General features: G+C 39.7%; 1 protein-coding gene across 2 annotated transcripts in view; it reads left to right on the top strand.

Moving 5' to 3' along the window:
• L3MBTL4 (L3MBTL histone methyl-lysine binding protein 4) overlaps positions 1 to 21,443 on the top strand; it is a 417,980-nt gene that overhangs the window by 220,328 nt on the left and 176,209 nt on the right. For both annotated transcript variants that reach the window (XM_023228495.2, XM_026456030.1), the window contains exon 14: positions 20,170 to 20,272. In XM_023228495.2, coding sequence (XP_023084263.1) covers positions 20,170 to 20,272 — 103 coding nt within the window. The remainder of the gene's footprint in view (positions 1 to 20,169; positions 20,273 to 21,443) is intronic.

Here is a 21,443-nt window from a genome sequence, read left to right as displayed (position 1 = left end):
TCCATGTACCACACAGGCTGTGCTGAAATGGAAGTATAGCCTTGGGCTCATTAACTTGGCCACTGACCTTCTACCATGTGGAAGTAGCCATGTGGGATCTCTTTCTAGAGATGTACAGCTGTCCTTTAGTATTTCCCCAGGCTTGTTTTGAGGCCATCTCTCTATAAATAGATGCCCACTCCAATGCCAGCATGAACGAGAGCTAAATGAAAACAGAGGGGGATGTGCAAGAAGAGAGGAGTGTGCACATACACACCCCTTGCCTCCGTGTCTTCCTTTAGCCTCTCATTCACTACGTTTATTCCTTTCTCTCAGTTGGTGAACACAAACTCTTTCCACCCAAAGGCCTTTGTGTATATATATATATGTTTGCTGTCTTCTCTGTTCAGAATGGTCTATCTGCTCTTCTACTGGATGGCTCTTTCTCACCCTTTAGAATGGATCTCGAATGGTCCCTTCTTAGAAAGGCCTCCAGGGTCCATATTATCTAAAGAACAGCAACCACTATTATTTTTCATTTGACCACTTCCTTTTCTCCACAGTGCAAAACACATATGTAATCATCTCAGTTGTCATTAGTTCTCATGAAACTGTAGGTTTCATTAATGGAAGGACAGTGAATGTTGTATCTCTTAGTGTTTTCCATGGTCTGACTCCAAAAAACGTTTGTCTGTATACTCGTCTCTCTATATGTGTTGGTTAGTCACTTAATGCAAAGTCAACGTGCATCTCTAGAGACCACCTTGGACTCTCGCCTGCGACCTTAATGGAGCGAGTGAGTTCTTGAGTAGTAGCTGTGGAATTGGTCTAGTCAAGCCTAGTAGGAGAGACACAGGCCAAGAATAACCCTCCCTAAATGACAAAGGAAACCTTCCAAAATAGGAAGTTGATAGGCAGAAAAATGAGATTTCTTAGATAGCTTCCATGTCTAAATAATTGTGTCATTGTTCTTTCTTTAGCTTCTGTTTGATTTGTATTTGGAAGTAATTATAATGCTTGATTCAAAGTAAATTAAATTATCCATCATTATGAAGTTAAAGTGCATATGAATAGAGTAATAATACAAACTACAATATAATATATATAGCCTTCATAATTTATATTAATGACCTTGAGAACATTGCTAATTTATTTAACGGTTAAACATAAACAAGCATAATAGCATATAACTTGATAAAAGGTATAGTTCATTTTTATCCAGTTTTGTTTAATATACCGCATATATATAAATACAACAGAAGGACTTGTAAATACACCATATGGCCGGTACATTGTTTATCCTGATAACTGAGATAAAATTCTTAATCTACACTAAGCAATGAATGATTAATAATGCCATCTTTTATGAGCATTGAAACTCTGTGGAATTAGAAAAATTTTATTCAGAGATGGAAATTCACTTAGATGATAAAATAAAAGTTAATGCAATTTTTTGGCCAGATGTGAAGCAATTAATGTGATGATGGATGGATGTCATTCCGACGAAAAAATATTGTTAGCCTAACCAGGTAATAGCACATTTTCAACTTCATTCTATTTTAAAGAGAATTTCACAAGGAATCTTTAGTGCTTGTTCTTCCAAATTACAGCAAACAAGTAATCAGCAGTTTTAAGAGTCCCTAAGTACTCATTGACTTAATAGACAATTATAGCATATTGTGTTTTAAAAAAGGTAGCTATTTTCAAAGTCCCTAATTACAGATCTACATGATAGACTTATCAAGGAAAAATAATACATTTCAAAATGTACTTACAGTCATAATGATATTGTCTGTTTTAAATGCTCCTTGTTGAAGTGCTTATCCTGTGTCTCTACCTTCTGGAGGTGTGAGGGCAGATTTCATTTACTCGGTTCTAAAACTTAGTCGTTGGATGCCTAGTGGCTAGCCCAGAACAATTCTGCAGATTATTTTCTCATTGTAGCTTGATGACTTTGTTCACAGTTGAGATGCAGTGTGGCACAGCAGTTTCTGTTATCACATGTACAGACCATCGTAGATTGTATTAAATAAAGCACAGCTCTGTGCAAATTTACAGACCTTTAAAACAGGTACAATAGCCCATCCCTTCTACAATGGATGAAACAACTCAGTGGTTTGGCAGTAAGGCTTGCCAAATTCTCACCCTATCCCAATTTATGACTCTCATCTGGCTATAGATTTATGCAAGTCAGCATATGGACGTTGAGTGAAGATCCTGAGTTCACACAGGGACCTTTCAGGCTTTTTCTCAGAGAGTTTTAACCCTTTCAGAAGACAACAATGCCTTCCATGGCAGGGGAAGGGAACTGGATGCAATTGTTATGTATCTTTATCCCTGCCCTACATCACCCTACAATACCTGGTTAATGGAAACCTTGAGCAGTTGAGCAATCAACTGACTGCCTGAAAATATTACATGAGGAAGGGTTTTATCATCTCAGTGTTGTTGTGGTAATTGAATAGAGATTTTTTTGGTATCTCGAATGTACTAACTGCTGTACTAGGGTTTGCAAAGTCCTGTGGGACATAGTTCTACACTGGTGGCCATGATTATAAAGGCGCCAGGAGGAGAGATAGTCCTATGAACTCTCATGGCATGGTAGTGCCATAGTGAAGAGATTCACAGAGAAGTCATTGGCTGTTTTGGCTACTGCATGCACTTGTATTTAGTGTTAAGAGATTAAAATTCCTCCTCTTAAAGATGCTTTTTCTTATATATAGCAATTCTTCTTTCAAATTTGGGGGTCAAGGAGAATGAGAAGTGGGCAAGGGCAGCTCTCTGTGTTGCTTTAAGGACAAGCTTAGTGATACAGCATCTTGGAAGATCTTTCATTTTTTTTTGTCTTTCATGGTATTAGGAAGACTTAAAAATACGTCATAGTTTTATTTTACAAGTAGAGGTATCCTTAAATGACTCCTAGGAATGAACATAGAATCAAGTATTTTCTAACGTAAACATTATGTATTTGCATTCTGAAAGAGAGCTGTGTAAAGATTATGATTTTTTTCATTTCACTGTGCATTCTAAGCAACCAAGAATCAAGAAGTTGCAAATACACACAAACCTAAAATTCAATGAGCACTAAATGACAGACTTAGAGAACTGAAAATTTTTCAGCATATTTAAGAACTAAGAGCCTTTGGCTTTTATGTTACTTTTCATTTATGCTTTGGTATTCATTTCAAATCAGAAAGTAAAAATTAGAATTTGTTTTCCTTAGCAAAACAGTAAGTTTCACTTCAGCACATAAGTTTACCATAATTAAGGGGATGGCAGAATACTTTATCCAAGTCTTTGGGATAACAGCTCTGTGCACCCGTCCGTCCAACCATGAGAACCATAGATCTTTTCTTCCATGGCCCACTCACAGGATGGCATATTTAGGATCTTCTCATCCTAGGTGTTGCAGATACTAAGTCAAACCTTCTTGAAGCAGCCAGTAGCCTTGCCCTACTATGTTTGAAGTGACCCTCTAGATTTCTGGCAGTTCAGTCTTCTGCTACATCTCACCCACTTTATAGCATTCTTTAGAATACTCCCAATTTTACTTGCATTTAGTGCTTCATAAAAATTTTCTGTATGTAGTGTTATTTCTATAAACACCAATGAGCTGAAAGTCATGTAGAGGAGGATGCAGCTGCTGACCACATAGCCTTTTTTTTTCCTGCATTACCAACCCTCTTCTCCAAGGCATTATTCTCCTTGACTAACCCACATTCTCCTTGTTGCTATTTTACTTGACTCTTTTATTGAACATTAAAAGCTTTTATTGTTCTAAGGAATTGTAAAACAGAGTAAAAGAAATATGGTTATAGAAGTTTTTATACTTTCATGAGCAGTTTATGTATTTTAGATTGACAAGAACATTTTCCGTAATTTTCTTTGAAGTCGTCGTTCTTCTTTGCATGTCAATGGACCTATTTTGTAATGGAAATCATTAGAAAAGGAGAGAATCTTTTGTGTAATCCCTCTAACCAAATTGTAATGCCAGACAGCCAAGGAAAATTCTTTCACACAGTGGAGTCACATATTATTCTAAGATTAGGGTCTAAATTCAGTGAGTAATGCAAAAATCATGTTTTATCACAGTTACTGAAAAGTGTGTCTCAGCAAGCCCACCAGAGTGGATTACCTCCATCATTGAACTGTACAGTTGGCATTGTTGAGCGTTAGGTGAAGTCATTGGTGTGAAGTGAGGGTCACGCTGTATGATAATCACACTGCACTTTTAAATTCCAGGTCGTTTGCACATTCAGAAAACTGTTCACGTTGGAGGAACATATTGAGACTGAGGAGAAGAGTAGTAGTCTCTGACTCCTATCTCATGCTCATACCTGGATTCCATTTTTGAGTACTGTGGTAGGATCACCCGTACTTGTAGCTACTAGAGTACCTTTCTTTCCCCCTTTTCCATATATATTTGAATTTGTATACGTGGTAGAACTCCATTCTATTCACTTCAGATATTTGTCTTGATGTGCGTGACTGTCCTTACTACCTTTTAAAGCTAGGAATAGTTGCAATAAGAAGTTTGTGTATATAAAAATATAAAAATTTTGATTATTATGTAAAGCATATATTAAGAGATGTGAATACAGAAATAGCAATACGCTAATAGTATTGGACCTCAGTATCCCAACAGTGGATCTCAACAGTGGGTAGATCATCCAGGTAGAAAATCAGAAACAAGACACGGGTGTCTACTTTAGCTCACATCTATTCAACATAGTATTGGAAGTCCAAGCCATAGCAATTAGAGAAGAAAAAGAAATAAAAGGCATTCACACTGGAAAGGAACAAGTTAAATTGTCTCTGCTTGCTGATAGCATAACCTTTGTGTATATAGAAAACTGTATTAGTCTGTTTTCACACTGCTATAAAGAACGTCTCTGAAACCGGGTAATTTATAAAGGAAGCGGTTTAATTGACTCACAGTTTTGTGTGGCTAGGGAGGTCTCAGAAAACTTACAATCATGGCAAAAGGGGAAGCAGGCACCTTCTTCACAAGGTGGCAGGAGAGAGAAGAGTGAAAGTGCAGTGAAAATTGTCATTTACAAAACCACCAGATCTCGTGAGAACTCACTCACTATCATGAGAACAGCATAGGGAAACCACCCTCATGATCCAGTCACCTCCCTCCCTCAACACATGAGGATTGCAATTTGAGATGAGATTTGGATGGGGACACAGAGCCAAACCATGTGAAAAACCCTAAAGATTCTACAAAGAAACTCTTAGAATTAATAAATAAATTTAGTAAAGTTGCAGGATACAAAATCAATATACAAAAGTCAGTTGGGTTTCTATACACTAACAATGAGCTATCCAAATTCTATTTACAATAGCATCAAAAAGAATAAAATGCTTAGGAATAAATTTAACCAAGGAGGTGAAGTATCTGCATGCTGAAAGCGTTTAATACATTGAAATAAATTGTAGAAGACAAAAATAAATGGAAAGATATCCCATATTCATGGACTGGAACGCTTAATGTTAAAATTCATACTACTAAAAGCAGTTTACAGATTCGGTGCAATCCCTATCAAAATTCCAATAGCATTTTTCACAAAAATAGAAATAACTGTCTCATGGAGCTAAAAAAGACCCCAAGTAGCTTAAGCAGTTGTAAGAAAGAAGAACAAAGCTGGAGACATTACATTCCCTGATTTCAAACTACAGTACAGAGCTATGGTAATCAAAATAGTATGTTAGTAGCATAAAAAGAGACACATAGACCCATGAAACAGAAGAAAGCCCAGCAATAAACCTATGTATATGGTCAACTAATCTTTGACAAAGGCACCAAGAATATATAATAGGGAAAGGAAATCTCTTTAGTAAGTGGTTCTGGGAAAACTAGATATCCACATGCAGAAGAATGAAATTGGACCCTTGTCTTACACTATATACAAAAATTAACTTGAAATGGATTAAAGACTTAAATCTAAGATCTGAAACCATAAAACTCCTAGAAGAGAACATAAGGAAAAGCTTTATCAAGACATTGGTTTTGATAGTGAGTTTTAAAATATGACAACAAAAGCAAAAATAAATGAAGACTACGTCAAATTATAAAGCTTCTGCACAGCAAAGGAAACAGTCAACAGAATGAAGAAACAACCTATGGAATGGGAGAAAATAGATACAAACCCGACATCTGATAAACGGTTAATCTCCCTATATATAACAAGTTCATCTAACTCAATAGCAAAAAGAAAAGAAAACAAAACAAAACAAACAAACAGAGAAAAAACCTGATTAATATAAAATGGGCAAAGGACCTGAATAGGCATTTTTTTTCTTCTGAAGAAGCCATACAGGTGGACAGCAGGGCCATAGCTATATGAAAAGGTGCTCAGTACCACTAATGGTCAGAGAAATGCAAATCAAAACTACAGTGAGATATCACCTAACACCTGTTAGGATGATTATCAAAAAGACAAAAGATAACAAGAATTGGCCAGGATGTGGAGAAAAGAGAGAACCCTTGCACACTGTTAATGGGAATATAAATTGGTACAGCTGTTACGGAAAAAAATATTGAGGTTCCTTTAAAAATTACAAATAGAACTACCATGAGATTCAGCAATTCCTCTTTTGGGTATGTATCCAAATGAAATGAAATAAGTATCTCCAAGAGATACCTGTATGCCTGTGTTCATTGTGGCATTATTCACAATAGCCAAGATAGGGAAACTACCTAATTGCTTATCAATGGATGAATGGATAAAGAAAATATGGTATTGTACATACAATGGAATATTTTTCATCCATAAAAAGAAGGAGATCCTGTCATTTGCAGTATCCTGGATAAACTGGAGTGTTTTATGCTGAGTGAAAGAAGCCATGCACATAAAAACAAATACTGTATGATCCTACCTATATGAAATCTAAAAATGTCTAACTAATAGAAGGGGAGAGCAAAATGATGGTTACCAGGGGCTGAGGGGTAAAGGAAATGGAGAAATGTTGGCCAAATGTACAAACTTTCAGTTACAGTATTCCAGGAATATTATATACGACATGGGTGGTGACGTGTTAATTTGGTTGTGGTAACCGTCTCACAATGTATATGTTTATCAAATCACCATGTTATACATCTTGAATATGTATTATCTTTGTCAATCAAATATTTTACAGTTAGGCCGGGTGCGGTGGCTCAGGCCTGTAATTCCAGCACTTTGGGAGGTCGAGGCGGGTGGATCACCTGAGGTCAGGAGTTTGAGACCTGCCAGGCCAACATAGTGAAACCCCGTCTCTACTAAAAATACAAAAAAATTAGCCCTGCATAGTGGCACGTGCCTGTAATCCCAGCTACTTGAGAGGCTGAGATAGGAGAATTGCTTGAATGTGGGAGGCAGAGGTTGCAGTGAGTCAAGATCGTGCCACTGCACTCCAGCCTGGGCAACAAGAGTGAAAACTCTATCTAAATATATATAATATTTAATATATATTATATATTAAAATTAAAAAAATAATTGTAGCAGGTGCTTATTGTATAGCATAGCAGAGTCAAAAAAGTGCAGATCTGCAAGGTAGAAACCTTGAATTTTTGTCCCAAATGCCATAATGTGACTTGTGAGTTGTCACAAATTATGTGACCATACAAACCTTTATTTTGTTATTTACATAAATAAGCAGGTGGACTAGGTCAGTGGTTCACAACCTGAATGGGAAACACATAAATGATTCACAAGCTTGCCACTGGAATTCTGATTTTGTGGAACCTGGAAGCTTCAATCTTTTAAGTCCCTTCCAGTTCTGTGTGCCAGTAAGGGGATCTGTTTTCTTCTAGTAGACTCGCAGGCTCTCCTGGTCTGCTGTGGCTGTGGCCTCTGACCTCGTGGAGCCTGGTGCTGCTGTCGTCTGTAATGGGATGGCACTCCATGTGGTCCTTGGCACTGAGGCACTCACTCAAGCATTGGAAAGTTAGAATTTGAAGCGTTAGACTGTATCATGGGCGCTTTCTCTCCTTCTCTGAATGGAGTGCCTTTATACCTACAGTACAAGTGTACATTTTTATTTGCTGCTTTGACCAGGCAGCAGGTAGGAAGTCTGGTTTCTTACATCTCCTTGCAGGGAGCTCCCTTGGGGCAGCACTAACACTTAGACTCAGTGAGGACTTGTTCTCTCTCAGTTGTACAGTCTAGACAAATTTGAAGCCACCAGTGAATAAACTGGTACAGGGGAGTTGGAGGGAAGGCAATTTGCTCTTTTTACATTATCGAAGCATCTGTTACAGGCATCAGGTGGAAGATTTTCCTTCCATTTGGAAACTTGGCAATTCTGCCAAGTTTCTAAATGTCAATAATGAAATGTCATTAATTGTAGAGAGAGATTTCACGCAGAAGCCATGGAGAGAAATGTAATTAGAATTATACATTGTGTAATTGTGTGTGTGTGTGTTCTCAAACAACGCATAACATTTTCTGTTAAGAATGCCCAAAAGCTTACTGGTCATGAGAACTTTTAATGTGGCCCTGTTAGGCTAGTTTGAGAAGGGATTATGGACACCAAAATTTCCGCTTTAGATGTGCTTTTCAGGTTATTGGAAAAACGGTATAGTCACTCCACTTGGGAGTATGTTTCGCTCTTATAGGTAATTTTCATATTTATACTTGTTTGGTTATGAGAACATATATGACATTTCTATCAGCAACTAGTCAGCTTGATTTTTTTTAGTTAGAAAATTGTATGTGACACCATCAATGAAACTAGAATGTACTAAATTTCTCTTGTAATAAAAAAGAGGGGAAAAACAGTTCAAAGGCTGGGGATGCTCAAAACCAATTCATAAGCTACTTTGATATGCTTATAGCTTTTGACCTGTCTCTTATCTCCCTTTACGTGAATAAGAACAATTCTAGGACTGAGGAGTATACAAGTTATCATCCCTTTGGCTTGAGTTTAAGTGTCACTTTGCTTAAGGCGATGTCGAGGAAGGGGGAGAGAGAGAGAGAATGAGTGAATGAATGAGAGAGAAAGAGAGAAGGGGGACAGTTTTGCAGCATTTTTACTTGAGTCAAATGGGAATAATTCAATTACATAAACCAAGTACCAAATTAGGTGGTTTTTTAAAAGGCTGATTTCTCATAAAAGGCTAAAGGAGGTTTAGGGTAAAAGAAAGTTAAAAAGTCCTCTTAGTTCTTTATAATTTCTTTGAGAAACAATTTTTATAACGGTAAAGTTTAAAAGTTAAATATATTTTAATCACTGTCTTATTTATTTCTTAAAAATAATGAAAAAAATGGAACAGGGCTATCTAGTGAAATAGTATTCATAGTAAATCCTTTTAGGTGCCATTTAGCTCTTTAGTTCCTCACAGTAAGTCTGTTGGTTAAGGGTAGGCTTCATACAATTTAGTTTATTTATATGTAAAACTTTTTTTGTGTGTATGCCAATAACTCTTAACATTTTTTCTACTCTTAAAATTCTGTGCTTCGTGGTTGGGGATGGTGGCTCATGCCTGTAATCCCAGCACTCTTGGAGGCTGAAGTGGGAGAATCACTCGAACCCAGGAGTTCAAGACTATCCTAGGCAACATAGCCTGACCCCCCTCACTACAAAATAAACATGGAAAAATTAGCTGGACATGGTGGTGTGCCACTGTGGTCCCAGCTACTCAGGAGGCTGAGAGAGAAGGATCATTTGAGCCAACGAAGTTGATGCTGCAGTGAACCATGATTGCAGCACTGCAGTCCAGCCTGGTTGATACCAGTGGGCAAGTCTCAAAAAAAGAAAAAATAAATCCTATGCTTCTACATTGTTTATGTGGACCTCTCACAATTTTATCTCTTCTGTAGATCAACAAAAAGGTCATTCTCCTGATTTTTGAAAGGTTAAAAACTGAGTAATAAAACAATCCAACATTTTACAAAGGCCTATTCTGTAGTATAAAAAGAACTTAGTTTTGTTGTATTTAAGTGGTTGTGGTATAAATACTTTAAAATACTAATGTGACATATTTGAATGGGGAGATATCTGAAATTGAATCTACAATTTTCCCTTCCTCTTTACTGTCATTTTTTCCATATATCAGTGAAAACTATATGTGTACCTTCTTCACTTTCTTGTTCCTGATCCTTACAATGGCTCATACCAATCACAGTCAGATCTCAGATGCTTCCATCAGAGGCTACAGGTCAAATCATTCCATTTTCCATCAAACCTCTGATCTCCCTGATACTGTACTTGTATTGAAATATGAGGTCATCTTTTTCTGGGATCCTTGTTTAATTAGCCAATTACCCACTATATTATTGTCTCTTAATTGAAACTCAACATATGATAAATGCATTTTACCATATTTTGTTAGGAAAATATTTGCCAGTTCTTTATTAAGGAAGTGGTCTTCTGTCTCATTTTAAAGTAATAAGCAAAGGCCAGAACAACATGTTTTTCTTTTTGCCTTATACCTGCTCTGAAGCTCTGTCAGATCTGTGAAAGAGACTTTTGGCATTTGCATTTTTCTCACTGTATGCTTGTTTCTGAGTGGAAGATAAGTATTATTATTGTATCGATTCATCTCTTTCAGGACTCTACCACATTTCTAAACATATCCCTATGTCAGGCAGATGGTTAGATTGTCTTTCTCTACTAATATTGCCATCGTGGTACTTTAAGGATTTTTTTCTAGATTGTCAAGTAAATATAAAATTGGCATTTTTAGGAACCTTTGAAATTATTTTGTTGCATTTTCATTTCACAAAATTATTGTTCTATTTTATTTATGTGTTATGAAATATGATGTTCTGAAACCCAGGTACAAGCAAACATGGTGTTTGGTTATACTATTTCCTTCTTCTATTTGAGACACTAATTATTATAGCACAATGGATATTTATTTTCCCTAATTTCATTAGGAGGAGAGTAGCTGTGATTAACCTATAATTTTAGTTTGAAAGATAATGCTTATTAGTTGCATTCTCCAATGTTCAAGGATAATTATTTCATTAAATCTTCTTAGCAAACTATAATATAAATTTCCTGGGGGGTGGCATGGAAAAACCCAAGATACTAACCTAAACATTTCCAGTTCAAAATAAAGATAGTAAAGGCTTAATTATTTGAAATGGGAATGCGTGCATAATTGAACAGTTGCTTCATTGATTTTCAGTTCACATTTCATACCTTGCTCCCCTGCCCCATTCTCAAGCTTAGCTGTCGAGCTTACTGCCTGTTACACCCAGAACATAAAAGCTGTCAGCGGTGAAATTTGTCTTCCTCCTGCCATGGAGCCCACTAGCGCCCCATCATATGCACACAGGTTTTGCCTTCGTCAAGACTGGGACTGCTGACAGTCCCTGATCGTCCTACAATCCATCCTCACCGGGATACTGGCCTGTCACCCTGTCCTCACTCAAGGACCTTTTCCCACATTTAAACCCCTCCCTACATTATCAAATTTTCCCTGTACTGAAATATTCTCATCATCACTGAAACAAAAATAATAATAGAAATACCATTTGAAGCATAAACCCACTTTTTAAATAACCATTTTATACAACCTTTTATATAAAAACTTCTTAAGAAGTTGTTTAAACAATAGCTTCTTCCTTTTTCCTCTTCCACTTTCCCGTGAACCTCCATCAGGCTTGCTCACACCTTTTCACTGAAAACATTCTTGCCGCAGGCCTGGCAGCCCGGCGTGTTGCCAAACCCAGCGGCCGGGTGCAGGTTCAACACTCGCGTGGTCTGCGCGCCTTCTGCGCAGCTTCCTCCTGGCTCTTCCTCTACTAGCTGGGTTCCTCGCTCTCAGCCGCCTCGCTTACTCTTTCTTTCTGATCTCTACACCTCGGTGTTCCCAGAGTTCAGTCCTCAGACTTCTCTTTCTCATGGACACGAACTCGCCATGGGGTTCACCTAGCCCCGACTGTAAATAGCGGTGTGGATGCTGCCTGTGTGGGCTCTGAAGGGCTGACTCCAGTCCCAGCCATGATGCAGAGCACCCAGCAGGCCGTTTACGAGGTGCCCGGAGAAGTCAACTGCTCACCGAGCAGCGCGGTAGGTGTGTTCTCACCGATCCCCTCTCCACGCAGTGCTTGCCAGTGTCTCCTAGCCAACCCAGAATAAATAAGAGACTCTGGCCCACACGGTCTCATCTCCCGCCACCCTTCCCCTCGCCCAGGCCTTCTGGCAGTTGTCCCAGTGTGTCCCGTGCTCTCACTTCAAGTAGGATTCTGCTCAAATATCAGCACTCCTTCCCTGCCTCGCCGTCTTAAAGATCTCCCGACATCCCCACTTACTTTCTCTTCCTTACCCCACTTCATGTATCTGCCTAGCACCATCACTCTGACTTGCTGTCATGCTTCTTATCTGATGGCTTATTCCATCTTTGGCATCAGAAGGTAGAGCTTCCCGTGGGCAGGGCCTTTCTCTTTGGTTTGCCACCATATCGCTAGCAAAGGGAACATCGGCATCTCATAAGCCTGCAGTATCTCTTTAATTGAAAGGATAACCCTCAGCAATTAATTTTATGTTAAAAATAAGAAAAAATAAAATCTTAACTTGCCTGTTATCTGTGACATTTAAATCTATTTCCCTTTTCAAAGAAACAGTGTTTGTACATCTTCTAGTGGATATTATCACCCAACTAATGTCATTTCTCTATTATTAAAAAAAAAAAAAAACTTGCTGAATGAATCAGGTTGAACCGAGTACTGTTTCAGCAGTGAGTAATTAGTATTGAAATAAAGATAGTAATGCTCCTGATTCTTATTTATTTATTTATTTATTTATTTATTTATTTATTTATTTTTGATGCTGACCAACATCAATCCGTAAGTCATCTATATATTTAAACAAATAGATCATCTTAATTTGCTTCGGGGTCAGCATTAACACTGTGCCATGGGCATGTGCATACCAAATAAAATTACAGTTCTGAGAGGAAAGTACGTTCTTAGAAGGAGGATGATGTGCTCAGTCTGTAACCCATTTTAGGTATAATAATAAGCGTTTTTATTTACATCACCCAGAGTCACCAGTTTGGATCATTTGGGAATATGAAAAGACAGTTCCCTTTTTCATTTTCTAGAGATAAGTATAATCTCTTCTATTTCTTGATTTTTGCCTTGATCTCTTACATCATCTTTACCTGACAATATGTCTAAAATCCATATGCAATTTGAATGTTTTCTTTTAAGGACAATTGCTTGATTTCACAAAAGAAAAATCAAGGCCAGGCGCGGTGGCTCAAGCCTGTAATCCCAGCACTTTGCGAGGCCGAGACGGGCGGATCACGAGGTCAGGAGATCGAGACCATCCTGGCTAACACGGTGAAACCCCGTCTCTACTAAAAAAATACAAAAAACTAGCCGGGCGCCGTGGTGGGCGCCTGTAGTCCCAGTTACTCGGGAGTTTGAGGCAGGAGAATGGCGTAAACACGGGAGGCGGAGCTTGCAGTGAGCTGAGATCCGGCCACTGCTCTCCACCCTGGGCCACAGAGTGAGACTCCATCTCAAAAAAAAAAAGAAAAATCAAAATAAAATTGCTGTTTTATCCTAGAAATTTTTATCGGCAGGTAACACAAAACTTAAACCCTAGGGTTTAATCAAAGAGAGGGTTGTTTTTCTTGCATGACAGATCACTGGTGTAGCAGGTCCAAGGATGGCATGTTGTGGGCCCGGGCTCTGTCTTCCTTTATTCTCTTCTTCCCTCTACGCCTTTGCATTTGTCTCTTTGCTTATCATCTCATGAGCGTTTACATCTGCGTTCCAGGGAGTCCAAAGGAGGGGAAAACGGGCAAAGCAGTACCAGTCTCATCTTCGCCCTTTTAACAGGAAAGAAAAGCATTTGTCCTTACGGTGCCTTTCCCTTCAGTTATCCAGGACAGTGTCGAGTGACCGTGACCAGATTTAAGAGAGGCTGGGAAAGACGATGTGTGTAGCTGGGTACATTGTTGCCCTGAGCAAAATCAGAATTTGGTTGGCAAGGAAAAAGGGCTGCATGTAGTAACCATGCATTTCTGTGTGAATGGGGAATTCCATGAGGACATCTTAACACTAGTATCATGTTAGGGTAAAGCATCATTCATTATTCAGATAATTCCTTGTTTAAAAACATGTTTTCTTTCCTTCTTGTCCTTTCCTAAAGAACCTTGCCATTAGATTTACTGCTGCCTATGTAAAAGTTTTCATAGAAGATTTGCAATGAATTAGGAGTTATTCATGCTGGTTGATACAGCAAGTAGCTCATAATATTTAGAAACAGAAGATCAGAGAGGGATTTCAGACAAGCTGAGCTCTGAAATGAGAATAAAATAGCGATGATCTCACAGCATTGTGATAAAATAATGTTTCCAGGTATTAATTGTTGCTTTTTTTTTTTTTTGAGATGGAGTCTCACTCTGTTGCCCAGGCTGGAGTGCAGTGGCATGATCTCGGCTCACTGCAACCTCCGCCTCTTGGGTTCACACCATTCTCCTGCCTCAACCTCCCAAGTAGCTGGGACTACAGGCGCCCACCACCGCGCCCAGCTAACTTTTTGTATTTTTAGTAGAAATGAGGTTTCACCGTGTTAGCCAGGATGATCTCGATCTCCTGACCTCGTGATCGCCCGCCTCAGCCTCCCAAAGTTCTGGGATTACAGGCGTGAGCCACTGCACCCAGCCGTTGCTGTCTTTATTATCATCTTCCCACTCATAAAATGTACTTGTTGAATATCTATTACTTGCCACTCGCTGTTCTAGTAGGTGCTGGGGATACAGTGGTAGACAAGTTAGATAAGGTAAATGTCCTCACTCTAGTGATGGGAGACAGGTGATAGAAGCAGATAAACTACAAAACTAATTTCAGGAATAGTGGTAAAAAGAAGACAAGAATGGATAATATGGTCAGGGATGCTCTTTCTGAAAAAGTGATTTAGAGCTGAGAACATTTCTTCTTGAGACCTAATTGTCTAAATGTCCAAATTATAGTAAGCTATTCTTGGCAAAAATATGATTATTTTCTGAACACAAACATTCATTTGATGGTAGGTTTCCTTTATCTTAGAGCAGTCATGTGAACTGTTGCAGAATTTGCAGGTTTCTTTTCCCCAGTGGATGGCTCCTTGTCTCATTTGCCATTGATTGAACCTATTATACTTTGTCATACAAAATTTAATAAGGAAATTGCCAGGTCCCATGCATTTTTATTTCTTGTTCTTCTTGACACTTTCTTGGTTATGTCTTTTGCTGTACTTCTTAATGTGATGGCTCTTCTCCCCTAGTTGAGGTCATGCCTTTCCTTCCAGCTCTACCTGGGCGAGAATGATGGTAGCCATCAGGGATATGGAGAGAAATACGCATTGATAAATATTAAAAACATCAGTTTAAAACTTAATTTAATAAAGTACATTAAAATAGTACTGAAAACAATATTAAGTAGCATTCACTGAAAGGTCACTGTGTGTGTAGAATGTTGTCCACACAGATTTCCATCCGGGCTGGCTGATGGAGAGTACTTTTTGTTTTTTATTTGTGGGTTTAATATTCCAGACCTTTGTAATGATATATTGTGAGAAGCAGTTTAGAGAAAACTGTTTATATACTATATATTTCTTTTCTCTTAGGTCCTTTTATTTACTGAATGACACAAGCATATTTCTTAATGAAGGATTTGTTTACAATTTTTTTTTTGAGATCCCGCCTCACTGTCTCCCAGACTGGTTGAACTGCTGGGCTCAAGAGATCCTCCCGTTTTAGCCTTCAGAGTAGCTAGGACTATAGGTACATGCCACCATGTCCAGATAACTTTAAAAATTTTTTTTTTGTAGAAATAAGGTCTTTCTATGTTGTCCAGGCAGGTTTCAAATTCCTGACCTCAAGCAATCCTCCCACCTCAAACTCCCAAAGTTCTGGGATTACAGGCGTGGGCCACCATGCCGATCCTCTTCACAGTTTTTCAAACATCTCTTCCTCTGATTTGTTTGAAAGTTGTTTTTTTTAAAAAGCTGTTTCCAAACGCTGGCTTTGAATAGAGTAGCTCTATTTTTCTCTATTTATGCCTCAATGTGTTTCACAAAGTCATGAGAACATAAGATGTGCTTCAGACATACTTTCCTATGGTTCAGTAAATGTAATGAAAATGTATTTGAGGCTTAAATATTTGTTTTAATATCACAACACATTGGGACCTAAACTCAGTCAGTATTTCCATGCAACCTAATTTCACTATAATGCAAATTTGCTGTTTATATATAAGCTGCTTTTCTGGACTATGAGTGTCTCTCAAAGGAAGAAAGAACTATGGAACACTGACCTATTCCACAAACACTTACTGAGCACTAACTCTCTGTCAAGCTAGATACTGGTGACACAGTGGTGAACTAGACTCATGCCTGCAGCTTGTAGTCTAGTAAGAGAGATAGACATTAAACCAATATTTATTTACTTGGTAATTGAGGTAGGTGCTACATAAAACGGGGACCTAACCTCCTCTCAGAAATTAGCATGAGGAAGTGAAATATAAGCCAAGATGTGAAAGATAAGAAGGAGTCATCCAAGGGGACAGTGGAATGTTCTTGCCAGCATGCAAATGCCCTGATGTATGAAAGAAGCTGGCAGGTTCAAGGAACAGGAGAATGCCAGCATGGATGCAGAATCCTGAATGAGGAGAAAAATCAAGTCCAATCATAAATCAGGCAGGCCAGGGTAAAAATTTGAGGTTTCATCCTAACAGCAATGAGAAGCCATTGAAATGCGCTAAGAGAGAAGTGATATGATTTTGTCTGTGATTTGAAAAGATGGCTCTGGTTGCAAGATGTGAAATAGATTAGGAAGAGTGAAGAATGACTGTTGCAATTCTTCAATCAGGAAGATGGCTTTGGATTAGGCCAGTCATAGTAGCGATGAAGATAAGTTGGTAGGTAAAAGAAATATTTGAAAAACTGAGGACTGATTGATAGGGTGGCATGAAATGAGGGACAGGTGATGTGAAGGATCCAGGGAGAAATGATGTCAAGGATCCAGGCTCCTGGATGGAGGGTAATGCAGTCACGGAGTTGAGCTGCTCTAGGGGAAAAGAAGGCTGGGGGACAAAACGAAAGATTCAGTCTGAACATGTTGACTTTGAAATGACTTTAAGAAATAACTATGGAGACATCACGTGGAAAGGTGGATACGTTGGTCTGGAACTTCAAGAATGCCTGGGCTGTAGACTGTGAGCATGCAGTTGGTAAATGAAGCCGTAGAAATGGATGACCCAGAAGCAAACCTTGAGGATGTTGCCTAACATTTCAGGTTGACTAGAGGAGGAGATGCTGGCAAAGGAGATTACAAAAGAATCCTCATGTTCAGAAGGAAAACTGTCAGAGTGTGATGTTGCCAAAGCCAGCATACAACGGCAATTCCAGAAGGAGACTGCCAACTATACATTGAACTACATACTGTAGCATATAGTACAGTATGCAGTTTCAGTAAATACCTATTCCGCAAGCACCTACTGAGCACATAGTTAGTGCTCAGTTAGTGCTTGCGGAATAGGTGAGAAATCCATAGTTCTTCCTTTCAGAGGCACGCATAGTCTACCACAAATTTGTATTATATTGTAATTAGATTTCATGAAAGTACTGACTGAGTCTAGGTCCCAGTGTGTGGGATGTTATCCTAATGTGTGGGATGATGTTAAAACAAATGTGGCTCAGGAAAGGAGCCCCGAGGAGAAGGAGGTAACTACTTTGAGAAGTTTGCTCTGGACAAGAAACGGGGAACAGCAGCTAAGGGGCCTGTGGGATCCAAGCAGAGTTGTAAACTTTCGTTTTCTCTTTTGTCTTTGTTTTTATCATGGGGAAACGAGTATGTTTAAATGTTGGTCAGTAGTCAAGGAGCGATTAAAATACCTCATAGCTTACAGATCCTGGAGAATGGGAGGTGATGAGATCAAGCATAGATGGTGAGGAATTTGCTTTGGAGAGGGGAAAGTGCGCCCCACACTGCAGTGGAAAGGAGGGAGGGGAAGTGCTGGGCAGGCGGTGAGGAGGCGCTCTGTCCACGGGCTCCTGGTCCTCAGTTAACAGGGCTGAGGCTGCAGGCCAGTGGCAGTGTGGGAGACAGGTGTTTTGGTAACACCTTGTCTGCATGATGTGCATTTTTTCCCCAGGAGAACTTAGGTTTGCAAAACATAGAGCAGCAGGTTGTTTCAGGCGGTCCGTGGTTGGCTCTTTCCCACCCCCGCCCCACAGCCAGACGTGATTAAAAAGTCAGAGAGCAACAGAGAGTCAAATAATTGAAAGAATCTAAGTTAGACAAAGGAAGGCGGTTGTGGCCCCTCAGAAGGGGCTGAGGAAGAGAAGAAGGGAAATTAGTGGCCTGGAAACTCCACTGACGTTGAAAACATCAGCAGCAGTTGGGCACCTGAGCGTGCAGTATGGGAGGATACGATTTTGTGGTCAGGTGGGGTTTTGGAAGCAAAGCCATTTTGGGTGATGACAAGACCCAGAGGGTTTTCTTTGTGTCGCCCAGATGAGTTGGGGGCCACCGGCTCAAGGAAGTGACTGATGCGGTGGGGTGGCAGAGCGGCAGGATGAGCACATGGGGCCTGAGTGTGCCTGAGCAATTGCCAGAGCTGGGAGAGAGCAGAACATGGAGAGCCAGTGCCGAAGTCTTCCCTGAGTGATGTGGAAACAGTGGGCAGATGGAGGAAGCCCAAGGCAGCAGACTCCGAAGAGGAGCCTCAGAGGTGTGGCCCTGAGGAGGCACAGAGAGGAAGACTGACCCTGACTTCCCTACCTCTCCGGAGGCACATGACCCCTGCGGAGGGCCGTGGGAAGCCGCGTCTTCAGCCCCATGAAACCAGGACTGGGAAATGGGGAATACTGAGATGAGGAGGAGGAAGTAGGGGATTTGTTGAACAGGAAGTCGAAGTCTGAGAGCTGGGAGGGGAGAAGGAAACTGTGGGACTGTCAGGAAAGTAAGGCCCAGAACAGCAGGAGGTACAGGATGGGACGTTCCAGGAACTGATATGTGTGAGTGTGCGTGTGTGTGTGTGCATGTGTGTATATGTGTGTGCGTGTGCATGTGTGTTTAGGGGGCAGAGAATACTGAGGAAAATCACAGAACAGAGCATAGAGGTTTTGCTACTGATACTATTTAGATGTAGACTGCCTCTTCGGGTTGACAGACTGGTTGGCATGGTTAGAGGACAGTGCAGTGCAGTGCAGTGCAGTACAGTATATAGTACAATATAGCACAGTGTAGCTTCAGCATGGTGTAGCATAGAGTCTATAGTACACTGTAGCTTATGGTGCAGTGTAGTACACAGCACAGTATATACCACAATGCAGCATATAGTATGGTGTAGTGTATAGTACAGTAGAGTGTGTGGTATAGCATATAGTACAGTGGAGTGTATAGGACTGCAGAGCATATGGTACAGTACAGCAGTAGTATAGAGTAGCATAATGTCAGTTCTTTCTTTGCTTGGCTGTGACAGCCACTTGAGTAAGTGTGCTGTGGGTCCATGTTTGCCATCTCCAGCACACCCTGTTTGCTAGCCTGCTTTCTGTCCAGTATTGCAAGATCCCTGCTGTGGCTGAGTGGAGGCTTCACCGAGGAGCAGAAAGCAGACCTTACGTACTCGTGTTCTCAGCTCGTGGCTGTATTGCCTATGCCATTATTAATCTCTGAAAGAAATAAGTGAATGTTCTCGTATCTATTTTTAAAAATTTCTCACACCTGCAATCCCAGCACTTTGGGAGGCCTAGGTGGGCAGATTGCCTGAGTTCAGGAACTTAAGACCAGTCTGGCCAAAGTGGTGAAACCCTGTCTCTACTAAAAATACAAAAATTAGCTGGGCATGGTCGTGCACGCCTGTAATTCCAGCTACTCAGGAGGCTGAGGCAGGAGAATTGCTTGAACCCAGGAGGCGGAGGTTGCAGTGAGTCGAGATGCGCCATTGTACTCCAGCCTGGGTGACAGAGTGAGACTTAGTCTCAAAGAAAAAAAAATTTCTTCAATGCCTATTCATTTATTCATTTTCCTCTCTCTCTGATATGGATTGTGCTGTTAGTGTTACTTATTATAGCACTGGTATTTTCTGCTAAACAATTTAATATTACTAATACATCGTAAGTCACCTGTAAGTGGTTTTTGGTGATGTGATGGTTTGTTTTTAATTTGTAAAGTCTTAATTAGCATCATTTACATATTTCAGATTTGCAGTCTTCTTTAATGAGAGTTTTCAAGGCATGTTCTTTTTCTTCCTGAAGGAACGAATGACCTGAAGATCCTTCCAGGTCAAGCTGTCTGTCCTACTCCCGGGTGCCGAGGAATAGGCCATATCCGTGGTCCACGTTATTCAGGACATCACAGGTAACATTTTTCTTACTTATTCCCGGATGAATGGAAACATTCTGCAGATTAGCAGCTACATGGAGCATCATAAATGAGTCTCATGGAGCCAGCTGCCCCATGACACTCCCGCCTGTGTGTTGCCGAGGCCGTTCCTTGACATTTTCCGCTGCCTGCAACTCTGCCCTTCTAGAACCTTCTTGGAATTATGAGGTGTTTCCCAGACCCATTTCATGTCCCAGAATCTCTGTTTTGTAACAATTTTCCTACCAAATGCATACTGTCATACACACCCACTACCCTGTCCTGAGACTTGCTTTCTTCCAGAGAAATTCCAGAGCCTCTTACCTTTTCTACTCATTTTCTGTTTCTTGCCTCTATTTCTTTTTCTCTCTTTCTTATTAATTTGGAGTTAATTCTATAAAAGAATAGAAAACTAGTGTGCAGTTATGTTGCAGAATATGCCCAGGTTTTAAGTATTTGACAATATCCATATGAACAGATGTTGCTTTTAAAGAAAAATAACGCAAGTAAATATGTAAGCCTTTGCTTCTTTTTCTATCCTCATCAATTGGTAAATAATGTGTACATAAATTATTTATATTGGTGATCTAGAAACAATATATAAAGACTGAAAGAATTAATATCAAATGTGTTCAAATATACAAATATATAAACAAACATCATAGAAAAGTTTATTATAAAGAGAAAAGATTAAGTCATGTAATACATGACGCAAGAAAAAATTTGTTTGAATAAAGGGTCTAAGTGTAATACCGGAAGTCCATGCTTTATCAGGTAATCCTGGAAACTAGTGCCTAAAACATTTTTAACTGAATCAAAGGAAATGCCACCGTAATAGTGATAAGCACTCCCAAATCACATACATGAATATAAATGTGATATGCATAAATCTATTAACACTTAAAAGAAAAAAATATAGCGTCCATTAAACAAAAGAAAGAGATGAAGACTGCTTGGTGACTTGTGAAAATCTGTGGGACTCAGATTGTGAATGTGGAGCTGGACCCGGAGGAGACGTCTTAGTGCTCGCAGTGTCAAGTCTGTGCGGATCTGCAGCAGCTCAATTCTTGCGTCCTCGGAGGAAAGAATTTGTTCCAGGGACATAAGGCAGAGTGAGAGAGACCAAGGCAAGTTTTTGAGCAAGAGTGAAATGTTACGAAAAAGTTTT

This window comes from Piliocolobus tephrosceles, chromosome 18 (genome assembly GCF_002776525.5).
Source record: "Piliocolobus tephrosceles isolate RC106 chromosome 18, ASM277652v3, whole genome shotgun sequence".
In the NCBI taxonomy this organism is placed as follows: Eukaryota; Metazoa; Chordata; class Mammalia; order Primates; family Cercopithecidae; genus Piliocolobus; species Piliocolobus tephrosceles.
Note: the sequence above shows the minus strand (reverse complement) of the source record. Positions and strands in the feature narration are given on the sequence as shown.